We start from the raw sequence: 12702 nt of genomic DNA, 5'->3' as shown, positions 1-12702 counted from the left end.
TTTTATACAGTTCTTTTGATTTAAATCGAGGCATCCAATGAAAGTTGATTTCTTTTTGTAGCTGTAATAATATTTTTGTTAAGTGCTGGTTCTCTAGAACTCTTCTACGGAGTGTGGTGGCATTGTTCTGGAAGGCTTGAATGGCTGAGATAGAATCGCCAAAAAAAATTTTATATTATACAGGAGTTTTGTTATGCTATCTTTATGGCTTCTAATTGTCCATCAGAGTGTGTGGAGTTATTTCCTAAAGAATCATAAAAAGGGAGAAGTTTGCATGTTACTCCTGCACCTACTGGGCTTTTCTTACCTCATCTATAAGTGACTCATAAAATATTACAGTATTAGAAGTGATTACAAAACAAAATATGTGAATTTGTGCAGAATTAATTACTTACCGGTACTTTTTTTCTAATTGCTTATTTTACGACACTTTTTCAACTGCTATGGTTATATAGCATCTGAAAGAGATGAGGGTGATAATGCCAGCAAAATGAATCCAGGATTCAATGTCGAAAGTTTTCCAGCATTTGCTCTTAATGGGTTGAGGGAAAATCTCGGAAAAAGCCTCAACCAGATAACATTACTTACTTTTATCTATACCATACCATTTATAAACGAAACCAGATATCTCACTTTCCGAGATAATAAAAATGCCTTGTATACGACAAGCAGGAAGTTTATCTTATTATTTTGGTGCACATTAAATGATTTCATTTATGCATGTTTATTTAATGTAGTTCCAAAAAATTAACTATAAAAGGGAATACCAATAATATGAATGAAGTGAACTGTTGTGAAACATATATATATATATATATATATATATATATATATATATATATATATATATATAAACATACACATGACACGAACGTTTATCAGAAATAGTGTATGAAAAAGATGAGGCATGTGTATGTTTATTTCTGAAACTCAAAAAATAATTTCTATATTTCTAATTTCTATACAAAAATGTTTCAAATCCATTTTATATACGGCATAAAATCCTAAAACTAACAAATATGAAATACAATAATCAATATGTACCTGCATTAGGCAGTAATCACCCTTGAAGCCAACACAGATGGTTTCCTGGCACCAGGCAAGAGCACGAGGAACATCTGCTACACTCAGGTCTTCATGTAGGTCCAAGAAACCATTGTTCTTCCAATAGAAAAGCTGAAGTTTTCGTTTTACAGCCACGCACATGCGCACTAACACAGATGTCTCTCCAGTCAATGAAGATTGTTTCTAATTAACATTCGAATCAACAAAGTCAGCATGTACGCAAAGTATTATTATTACAGAGACATAGGCGGAGTTATGAGGGGACACTGCCCCCCCCCAAACTTGTCTGAATTCTATTTTTTTTCTATTAACATTAGAAAATATTGAATTCAAAAGATCTTTTTTGCTTTTGCTTATGATTAAGTTTTTGTACTTAAATTGATGAATTAATGTGTCTGGACTATAATATTTATTTTAAATTTCTGAGTGTATAAGAATTTCTATACCTCATTTGAGGAATGGAAGCACTGTAATGTTTCTTTTGTAACAGCCTGTACTCATGTGTTAGAAGTCTGCAGGTGTTCAGGCCGCCACTTGGAGATGTATGAATAACATAGTGCACAACAATGCAGAAAAAAGAAAAGTGATCCCGGTATAATGTGTAAACTTAAAGACGAGATTAAATAAAATAATTAGAGTTTACATTTCATATGATACCTTCAGGAATGTAAGCTTCATTCAAAAAATTTTCCGTTAGCACTGTTACGTAGTTTTATTGATGTACGCATGTGTTTCTTTACAAGAGAGAGAAAAAGAGGGAGATTGTTTTAAGTTATGCCCTATTATAATTTGTAGTAGATCTACAGTTCAAGCCCTAAATATCGCGGATATGGATTTAACGCTGTAAGAAACATACCCCCCTGAAAATATCTTTATTAAATGATCACATTCCAATATACTGTACCACGGTCAAGCTGTAATAGGGGAGGAGGTAAATGATGTCCCCTATAACCCCATTATATGGCGATTCTGTAGTTTTGCTTTGCCTTCAAAACTTGTTGTTCCATATCCAAGTGATCTATAAAGTGAGAAGAGACAGCACGTAACACCTGCACCAGCACCTTGTTCTCTGGAGATCAAGGATCTGTCGGTGTATAAATGAAGCCAGTTTTGTGGAGGGTACCTAATATTAATTGTCTCTAAAGACAATTGTTTCATTATTTCAGTGTTTACTTCTGATTTCAGTATTTCTTCTGTTAAATTTAGATTATATTCTATATTTAATAGAGTTAAAGGGTTTGGTTTAATATGTAAGTTTTCTTTTAAATTCGGGATATTGATTTTCTGTTTTAATTCTTGAACCATGGATATGAAACTTCTTTTAATTTTCAACCTACAGAGAGGACTGTATGAATGCCAATTATTGTTTCCTGGTAATATAAGTTTTTCATATTGAATCAGTGCTTTTTCTTCTATTGTCATTTTGATGCTGTTAATATTAGTGAGGAATCTCATAGAATCTGTTGGAGTTGTTTTGGTTCCACCAGTAATGAGCCTCAGAGCTTGGTTTTGAACATATTCTATTTCGTTTATGAAAGGTGAAATAATTAAAATTTCTCCGCAGTATATCAGCCCTGGCTGTATAAACATTCTGTATGTAGTGTTCAAAGTATTCCTAGAACATCCCCATTTCTTTCCTGCTAGTCTTTATAGAAGGGAGAATCTTCTTTTTCAGAAATGTATTTCAAATGGTTGCTCCATGTTAACTTACTATCGAAAATAACTCCAAGATATTTGGATTCATAAGTCCTAGGAAAGTGTTGGCTACAGTAGCGCTCAAAAGTATTTTGTAGTTAAGATTTTATGTTGTTATTACTGTTAGCATGGAGTTACAACAACGCAAAGTACACATCTGTGTCATAATATGATTAGCATCATGTTGCTGTGGTTACGTATCTAGGAAGCAGGCAAGTTCATAAAATAACAATATAAATGTATATTCCATTAGCTCATAAGTATTTTGTGGTTTGATTTAGTGACATGATATAGTTAAATATTGGTGTTTAGGTATTTAGACAATGCTTGTTTATTTGTACACACCACTGCAAGCATTCTAAAACAAAAGGAATACTCTATGGATGTGAGACAAGCTGTTTTAAATGCTTTGAAGAAGAAAAAATCGCAGTCTAGCATTGCTAAAGATTTTGGTATATCACAACAACTAATAAGTGTGTGGAGTCGACAGTAAAAACAAGAAGGGTCAGTAGACAATAAGTCAACATCTTGCCATCCTAGAAAAACAACAGTGAGCTAGGACAGAATGATTTGTAAGCAGTTGGTTGCTGATCCACGAAAATCAGATCGACAAATTAGGGATGATCTAGAGTAGCACCATGGACTGAACCTACATGTGTCTACTGTGAAACATCATCTAATCGCTAGTGATTTAAATGGTAGACAACCATCACGAAAACCACTCATAAATCCAAGAAATGGGAAGACCAAGTTAGAGTTTGCAAAAAATGTATCAAACACGGAACATTACAGACTGGTATAAGGTGTTATGGAGTGATGAGAATCAATTTAATTTATTTTCTTCTGATGGTGTGCAGTATGTATGTCGACCAAAAGACCAAAGAGACAACAAAAAAATAACAGGTACCGACCATTAAGCATGGTGGTGGTAACATTATGGTGTGGGGATGTTTTTCTAGAAGTGGAGTTGGTCCTCTAGTCTAAATAGAAGGAAATTTGAATCGTTTCATGTATAGTGACATTTTAGAAAAAAATATGGCTCCACATGGGACAATGATCCAAAACACACTTCCGGCCATTTAAAAAAAATACTTTACAGATTAAAAAATCAAACTTTGGATTGGCCAAGCCAGAGTCCGGATCTTAATCCTATTGAAGATCTCTGAGATGAATTGGATTGATATGTTCGTCGTAGAAGTTACTCAAGTAAGGATCAGTTCTTTGCTGCCTTATTGGAAGAATGGTCACAACTTCCACTTGAGCTACTGCAAAATTTTGTGGATTCAATGCCAAACAGATGTGCTGCTGTGATCAAAGCTCAGGAGTATACAACGAAATACTGATTTTTTCTCAAAGTCCAGAATATTTTTGTTTTATTATTACATACTTGGACTTACAAATCACTTTTGATCCAGAAGAATTTTTAATTATTTTTTTACGCAAGATAACTCTGATTAAACTAAATGTATTTTCGTACTAAATGGATTGGAAATACATACTTTTCAATTAATCACTGGCATTTTTTTCTATTCAATATTTATCTTTAAGTAATTGTGACATATACTTTCTACAAAATGCTTTTGAGTGCTACTATATATATTTAAACTGACCAGACAGCCTCTTTCGGCAGGACAGTCCTGCTGCTTTTGGGATGTTTGTCCTCCTATCTTCCATGAATTTTGCATGAAGCCTAAATGTCCTCCTTGGTAGAATGTGGACTTCAAATGTCGCATTTCTCCGCAAAATGAAGAAGGCTTAGTTAAGAAAGAAAATGTGGAAGAAACTGTAGTACCTAACTTTTTATGAAAACTGTGTAGATATTTAGACACGCTATGCAACAAACACTTCAAGATGTTTTCTAGTGGGTTTCACTGGAACATGTTCTTGTGATTTGAGGTGGAAAAGAGCACTGAGTTGATAGCTAAGCAAGGACTTTTCAAAATATTGATAGTGATACAGAATTTGTTTGACCAGTTTTCCTGCCTGACAAAGAATGTAATTTCAGAGAAATTAAATTTGTGGAAAAGGCCAGAAGATTCTATAGACAAATGTTGGAGAGAATTATTTATTCATATTTCAGGGACTACAATGTCAGGCACCATCTTTTGTCAATCATTTAATTAATTTCCATTCTAGATAAAAATGCATCAAATAGTAAGCCTTATAATATTCTAAAATATACAAAATTTAGACATTCGAAAAACCCTAATTACAAGTAAGAACTAATTTCTTAATAAAAAAAGCCGCCCTAAATAAGAGTTCGAATAGATCGGCCTACTAATCAATTCATAAAGAATTATCATGAAAACCAATTGTGTGACAATTTGAAAGGAAAAAGAAAACATTAAGATAAATGATATGAAAACATAGGAAGTCATTTACAATAAAAGTTTGTTGGGTACAATTTCCAACTATTTTGCAATGAATTTTTTATATTTTTTAAGTGTTTCCCAAAATTATTGAAGAAAATTTTGTCATCAGATGAATATAAATAAAAAAATGAAGGATAAGAAATAACACCAATGTTCTCTGATACGTGCAGGCACATATCTGTAATTAATCATTAATAAAATGTTATTTGCATTGTTACATGCACATTTAATGCTATAATTTATCCCAACACATTTTATTTCCTCATTTGACCAATGGAAAATCTGTCAGTTTATGTATATTCCTGCTTCTACATTCGAATTTTTGTCTAGAAGGGATATAATATATATATGGAGCCACTCTGGATTGGGATACTGTGTGTGTAGGCTATAATTCCGAGTGTTTGAGAGTCAACATTGTGTTTGATGGCTATATGCTCTACTAGATTATCTTCACATCTAATTTCCGATAATGAGAGTGCATATGTTGGATGTAAAAGTTCCTCTATTTTATCTGAAATTTGTAGATTGTACTTCGTCTGTAACTTTCTGACTTCTTGAATGAACCATAGAGGAGTATGTATTGTATGAATGTAAGCTATGTTTAGTTAGCAGACCAAAGTAACCTCATTAGTGACACCAACGAATAAGATTTCACTCATGAGGCAATTAAGCCAAGAGATAATGGGATAGGGTAGACAGTTCCTTTCCTCCTAGTAATTAGTCCTGAAACTCTCGCATATTATGTTGTAACTGGTAAGAAGTGGGGGTGGGCTACAACAGTGCAGGTAAGTATCAAACGATTTTTAAATTGAAAGTAAGTTATTTGTGGGTGCAAACTAAAACCATGTGTTTATCACTAGGCCTATACACATTTCACAAAAGCCAGTGAAGCAAAAGAAAACTGTGCCTTCTTTGGTGTAGCTTTTCTGGAAAAATATCAAAATTAGATTAAAGTAAATGTGTGAAAATACACGAATGAAAAAAAAAAGTATGTCACTGACCTTGACATCCAAAGTAAAGAGAGTTGCACCTCTTGTTCGCTGAACTACCGTAACCGTCGGGAAATTGATTATTGTCATGTCATGCACGCAAATAACATTGTCTGAAAAAAATTATGCAACATCCACATTATGTATAGCACAAATAAGTTTAATGGCTGACAATGTCTGAAATGGTGTACCTTACATATGCAGAAAGCCGTTGGTGAAAATATTAGCACTTAATAAACATTTACAATTTGCTAATATGTTTTCGCGGGATATCAGTCGAGTTAAGATTTTGGAATGCTCCAAGCTTTCGACTGCTATCTCTGCAGCCATCTTCAGGGAAGTGATGTCCGAACAGAAAGTCGAAAGGTTATATAGATGTGGCTGTCTCAGGTGAAACGGGATTGGTTGGCGGATCGGCCAATCCGGGGCCGGGAATTGTCATCGCTCGTAAGCTCCGCCCCTCCCGGGATTACTGCGTGAAGTTTGGCGGGCGGCGAGCCCTGTTCCGCCGGTTGGAATCGGTTGCCGTCCTCGGTCCGTGATCTTCATGACCTTGATTGTAAGAGGGCCTGAGTTGGTCTAAGGCCGGTGTCCATGCCTGACTGAGCTGGAGTCCACTGTCTCTGTTAAAGTTGTTTTTCTCCAGCTTGATCTCTATGGCCTCCTTGATTGTACGATCCCAGTAGTGGCTTGATTTGTTAATGACCTTGGTGTGGTCAAACAGTATTTTATGCTCCTTTTCTATGCTGTGTTGCGCCACTGCAGATTTTTCCGGGTAATACAGCCTCAGGTTCCTCTTATGTTCTTTGATTCTGTCTTCTATTGTGCGGCCAGTCTGCCCTATGTATACTTCGCCACACTCGCATGGAATCTTGTAAATCCCTGGAGTCCTTAAGCCCTGACTGTCTTTAACCTGACGTAGATGACTCCGGATTTTGCTCTGTGGTTTATGGATGGTTTTGATATTAACCTTCTCCAGAAGGTCATCTACGTCAGGTTAAAGACAGTCAGGGCTTAAGGACTCCAGGGATTTACAAGATTCCATGCGAGTGTGGCGAAGTATACATAGGGCAGACTGGCCGCACAATAGAAGACAGAATCAAAGAACATAAGAGGAACCTGAGGCTGTATTACCCGGAAAAATCTGCAGTGGCGCAACACAGCATAGAAAAGGAGCATAAAATACTGTTTGACCACACCAAGGTCATTAACAAATCAAGCCACTACTGGGATCGTACAATCAAGGAGGCCATAGAGATCAAGCTGGAGAAAAACAACTTTAACAGAGACAGTGGACTCCAGCTCAGTCAGGCATGGACACCGGCCTTAGACCAACTCAGGCCCTCTTACAATCAAGGTCATGAAGATCACGGACCGAGGACGGCAACCGATTCCAACCGGCGGAACAGGGCTCGCCGCCCGCCAAACTTCACGCAGTAATCCCGGGAGGGGCGGAGCTTACGAGCGATGACAATTCCCGGCCCCGGATTGGCCGATCCGCCAACCAATCCCGTTTCACCTGAGACAGCCACATCTATATAACCTTTCGACTTTCTGTTCGGACATCACTTCCCTGAAGATGGCTGCAGAGATAGCAGTCGAAAGCTTGGAGCATTCCAAAATCTTAACTCGGCTGATATCCCGCGAAAACATATTAGCGAACCAACGCCGAGAAAGCCTCAAATCATACATATTTACAATTTGATTATTAACATTTTTGGTTACTATTTCATGTAGCTGTTTCAGTAATCACTCAGTTTTTAAATTATAACTGTGCTTTGTTACAATGTCAATATGTATGAAGAATAGGGTTCCCAGACATCCCATAAAAAATATGGGATCATCCCGTTTTTCGCTAATACGACCCATTGTCCCAAGAAAAGTCTTCGGAACAGCTTTCCGTCTCGTATTTTGGAGTTCTAAACTGAGAAAATGGAAAAGTTACAATGTCTATTCTATATTACAAATTACAAACATCGCACTTCATCACTGTAGGTAACTGTAGATGAGTAATTATGAAACAATTATTGTGAGTTATTAATTTCTCAAGACGAGTGATGGCAACACCAAACATTTAGATGAAGTCTGGGTGGATCTTTTTAAAAGTACGAAAGAAGAACTCTCAAATTTGAAGAGGGTAGTGGAGTTTATTATGTGTATCCTTGGAACAAATGTGTGTGTCGAAAGATTATTTTTCTCGCATGAATGCTCTATGGACTGATGAGAAAAATAAATTGTCTGTAAACATATCAAAATCAATGCTTGTTGTAAAATCATTCTTCAGTGAGGATTGTGTTGTTTATCATGACACGATTCTACGAAATAAACAATTATTAAACGAAATTCATTCTTCAAAGAAGTATCACAAGGCCAAGGCGGATTGATCTATAAGATTATTGTCACATGAGGAGTATATTTTGTAGCTATTTTTGTAATAACTTGGTAAACACAATTTGAAGGCAATTTAACATAAAAAAGCTTAAACTTAATGCAAGTATGCTCCCTAACAATTTTGTTTACTATTTGTTTACTTACCCTTAGGTAGTTAGTATAGTAAAGTGTTTGTGTAGTAAACTTTCCTACACACACACTTTGAAAGATTGGCATATTTGATGCGTCTGCATACTAAACTTACTCAGTGATAACTGATAAGTGCCCCGTATTTTTTTTCAATATGTCTGGGAACTCTAATCAAGAAGTGTAAAAAAGTCGTACAATAGCAAGTTATCTTATGTATTGCCAATAGCAATATTACATAAAACGAATTTTAAATACTAATTCAAAGAATATTGAAGCAGTATAGTATTATAGTAAGACTGTGTATAATTTATAAAACTTTTAAGTGACAGGAAATAAGTTCGTTACATAGATACATCGAACTTTCAGTGCTCATTAACATGAGAAAACCGCAATAAGCAGAATGTAGGAGCTCCGCCCACCACCCCTTCAACTTTTCCCTTACTAACTCACCAGCCACTCTACGTGATAGTTTAGTGTTGTGTCGAATGCACATTTCATGTGGGTGGGGACAACTTTACTTCTCCTACTGGCGTTCTCTTTATTGCGATTTATCCATTAACATTAGTTAATTAAAATCCTTAGTAGGGCTTACCTGATAAACTGATAAGAAGTTGATAATCTGGAACAACAGCCAATTGTTGAATGGGTTTCTTACTGAAATTTTTATTATATCGTAAGAGCTGTACATCTGGTTTCTGATCTCCATACCGACAAGCAACACTGTACATTAACAAGTGACCCTGACGTGTTCCAACCAACAAATTGTCATCTGCAACGTATCATGATTAAACCTCAAAAACAAACTCCAGAAAAAATTTACTGAAGTAACAAAGTAATTTAATATTCAATTATTTCACGTACCGTAAGCTGCAATAGATTCTATCTGAACTGTTAACTTGAGCAATTGGGACAGCTCATAGGCATCATGCATTCTTGATGAATTTTGAACTTATGATTTAAGCAATGTTTAAATATCATTTGAGAAGAGTGTAGTTTAAATTATTTATAACGGACATTAATGCAAACACTTTCTTCGTTTCAGTATTCATTAAAAGTCACACAACATAAACATTTCGTATATAACCACAATCTTCCTAGATTAAACGCGGCCATATGCAATTTTGTCTCACAAGAGCCACCTAATGCCAAATACATGAATCATACAAAAGCGATGTTACGTTGTTTGATGCCTTTACGTTGTTTGATGCCTGCACAGAAGTATTCATATTTTTATGGTTCTTACGACATATTGAATCCTTTGGGCAAATGTACTATATGCTATAAAATAAATAAATAAAATAAATCTACCTCATCTCGACTGCTTCTGAGTTCACAATTTGAGCAGTTTACCTTACTGGCATGAAGAGCAAAATCGATTGAATTACATCATAGGGATTTTCCCATGATTTTTCCCCCCCATTATCTCGCCCCCAAATGTTAATTAAACTACTGTATGTGTTTTCGACCATAAATTTGCATCGCTTCCCAGTATACCGTATGCTCCGTTTTGAACGGGAATGTCTATACTGACTACTGAGTGAGATGTAAGTTGTGATTGACAATACTGACATTGCGTGTGCGAACTCATATAAGTTGAGGCCACCGCCGTCATTATCTTGTCCAATAACAATTTCATGACCCCCTTACCAACCCCTTACGTCACTCCTGAGTCATGAATTGCGATTGGACAAGATAACGCCGAGCCTACACATGTGAGACTTCGCAGTAGTTCAGAACAGGCTCTAGTCATGAGATTTGAAAGCAAGTAAAAAATACAAGAGCCATTTGCAACGTAATGCAATCTCATAGCATCCCAAAAGTTATAGGTATATGGTTCACTATCAATCTCTTGGGAAGAAATCTCTGAGACGTCCCAAAAAGCGATGGAGAGAAAATTCCTCTGTGTTATGAGATCGTAACAGGCCGCATAGCCTAAAATCCCTGATCACTGAAACTTAGCATATGGATGATGATGATGATGATGATATATCAGACTCTAAAACTTATGTTAAAAGAGTTTTCTCTTTAATGGAGTTTAAGTACCAGTATTCATAAAGACAGAACTACAAGTATTTCTCAAATTCAAGCATTTATGCAGAAGAATAAAAATAATATCCATCTTTAATCTGCATTTATGCAGAAGAATAAAAATAATATCCATCTTTAATCTTGCATACGGTGCACTACTTTTAACACTTATATATAAATGATCGATTAAATGGCAAATGTGCTTATATAAATAACACTAGTAAGTTTGCCATTTAATCAATCATTTAAAAATAATAATTACTTCATCTGTTAAATAGGACACGGGTTGATCCCTATGCTGTAGCCTTGACCCACTTATAGTTGAAAAGAAAAGTCGTACCTCATTTTTCCACAAAAGGTAGTACCCTAGTAGATTGGTGTACCGGTACTTTGCCCAGTGATGCTCCAACACTTCAACAGCTTCCTGGAAGAAAGGTTGTCCAACCTCTGTAAACCACTGGTTGACAGACTGCATTACTTCATTATTTGATTAACATTTCTTCCCATGCAGGTGTTCTTTGAGTTTTGGGAATTGCCTTAAGTCACTGGGTGCCAGATCTGGTGAACAGGGTGTTGAAATTGCAGCCATTGCAACTAAGGATTTGTAACTTGAAGCATTATCTTGGTGGAAAAGAACCTTTCACCTCAACTTGCCATGACATTTCTCCATGATAGTATCCCGGAATTTTTCAACTAAATTTGCATAATAAAGGCCTATTACTGTGGCTCCTTTCTGCAAATAGTCTGTCAAAATAACACCTTGGGCATCCCCCAAAAAACACAGACCAAAACCTTGCCTGCTGATGGCTGCATCTTGAATTTTTTAGGGATCGGTGAATCCTTATGTTTCCACTCAATACTTTGAATTTTGGTTTTAGGGTCATAGTGGTGAACCCATGTCTCATCAATAGTCACATATCGTTCAAGATTTTTTTTTTTTTTTGTTTGCTCTAAAATTAGTCAAATGCTGCTCACAGAGCACTGCTCTTTGTCATTTTTTCTGTAGGCATCAACATTCGAATCACCCACCTTGCAGTTATTTTTTTCATGCCCATTCAATTACCAAAATATTGTGCACATTATGACATGAGAAGCCTTTTTTCTCTACTATATTCCTGATGGTGACTTGTCGATCTTGCAGTGCTAAATCACGCACTTTATTGATGTTTTCTGCTGTTGTGACAGTTTTCGAAGGGCACTACCATGTTCATCTTTTTTTTTTTTTTTAGTAGGTTATTTTACGACGCTTTATCAACATCTACATAGGTTATTTAGCGTCTGAATGAGATGAAGGTGATAATGCCGGTGAAATGAGTCCGGGGTCCAACACCGAAAGTTACCCAGCATTTGCTCATATTGGGTTGAGGGAAAACCCCGGAAAAAACCTCAACCAGGTAACTTTCCCCGACCGGGAATCGAATCCGGGCCACCTGGTTTCGCGGCTAGACGTGCTAACCATTACTCCACAGGTGTGGACTGTTCATCTTCACACTATGTTTTCCCACATTTGACATTCGACACTGCCTTTTTACTATACTATAAGATATAGTAGATTCTTCCAAGGTATCTGTAATATCTTGGTGAATTTGAGATGGAGACATTCCCTTCTTTTGTAAGTATTTAATCACAGCTCTTTGCTCGACCACTCAAACCTGTTATGAGCCAACACACACATGTACAGATTTGCAACTTGGCAAGTAGCCATCATTTGTGTACCACAAAATAGAAATTTTAGTTCAACTAGAAATAGGTCAGGACTACAGCATAGAGATCAACTCTCATATGAGCAATATCAACAATGCTTCATGTTTTCCTAGGTATGAATGGTTTCATTACACTTATACTGCAAATATATATGTAGATCTCGCAGATCTTGTACATTAAAACTCTGCTTAACCGAACTTCATTTGACCAAAACCTGGCTTAACTGAAACGGTGTAGTAAAAATACAACCATAATACGAACTTTTTCTTAAAAAAAACTGTCTAAATTATAACTGTGTTTTATATTTCGAAAGTGTGCCAATGCATACC

The 12702-nt window shown here is 36.0% G+C and overlaps 1 protein-coding gene across 1 annotated transcript in view; it reads right to left on the bottom strand.

The window, feature by feature from the left end:
- The window catches only part of Vps39 (vacuolar protein sorting 39), a 62791-nt gene extending 53085 nt beyond the window's left edge, over positions 1-9706 (bottom strand). The window contains exons 1-4 of the mRNA XM_069843321.1: positions 9503-9706; positions 9234-9410; positions 6134-6234; positions 1045-1248 (exon numbers count right to left, since the gene is read on the bottom strand). Of these exons, the coding sequence (XP_069699422.1) occupies positions 1045-1248; positions 6134-6234; positions 9234-9410; positions 9503-9572 (552 nt within the window). The 5' untranslated portion in view covers positions 9573-9706. The remainder of the gene's footprint in view (positions 1-1044; positions 1249-6133; positions 6235-9233; positions 9411-9502) is intronic.
- Positions 9707-12702: the final 2996 nt, after the last annotated feature.

This window comes from Periplaneta americana, chromosome 13 (genome assembly GCF_040183065.1).
Source record: "Periplaneta americana isolate PAMFEO1 chromosome 13, P.americana_PAMFEO1_priV1, whole genome shotgun sequence".
Taxonomy (NCBI): Eukaryota; Metazoa; Arthropoda; class Insecta; order Blattodea; family Blattidae; genus Periplaneta; species Periplaneta americana.
Note: the sequence above shows the minus strand (reverse complement) of the source record. Positions and strands in the feature narration are given on the sequence as shown.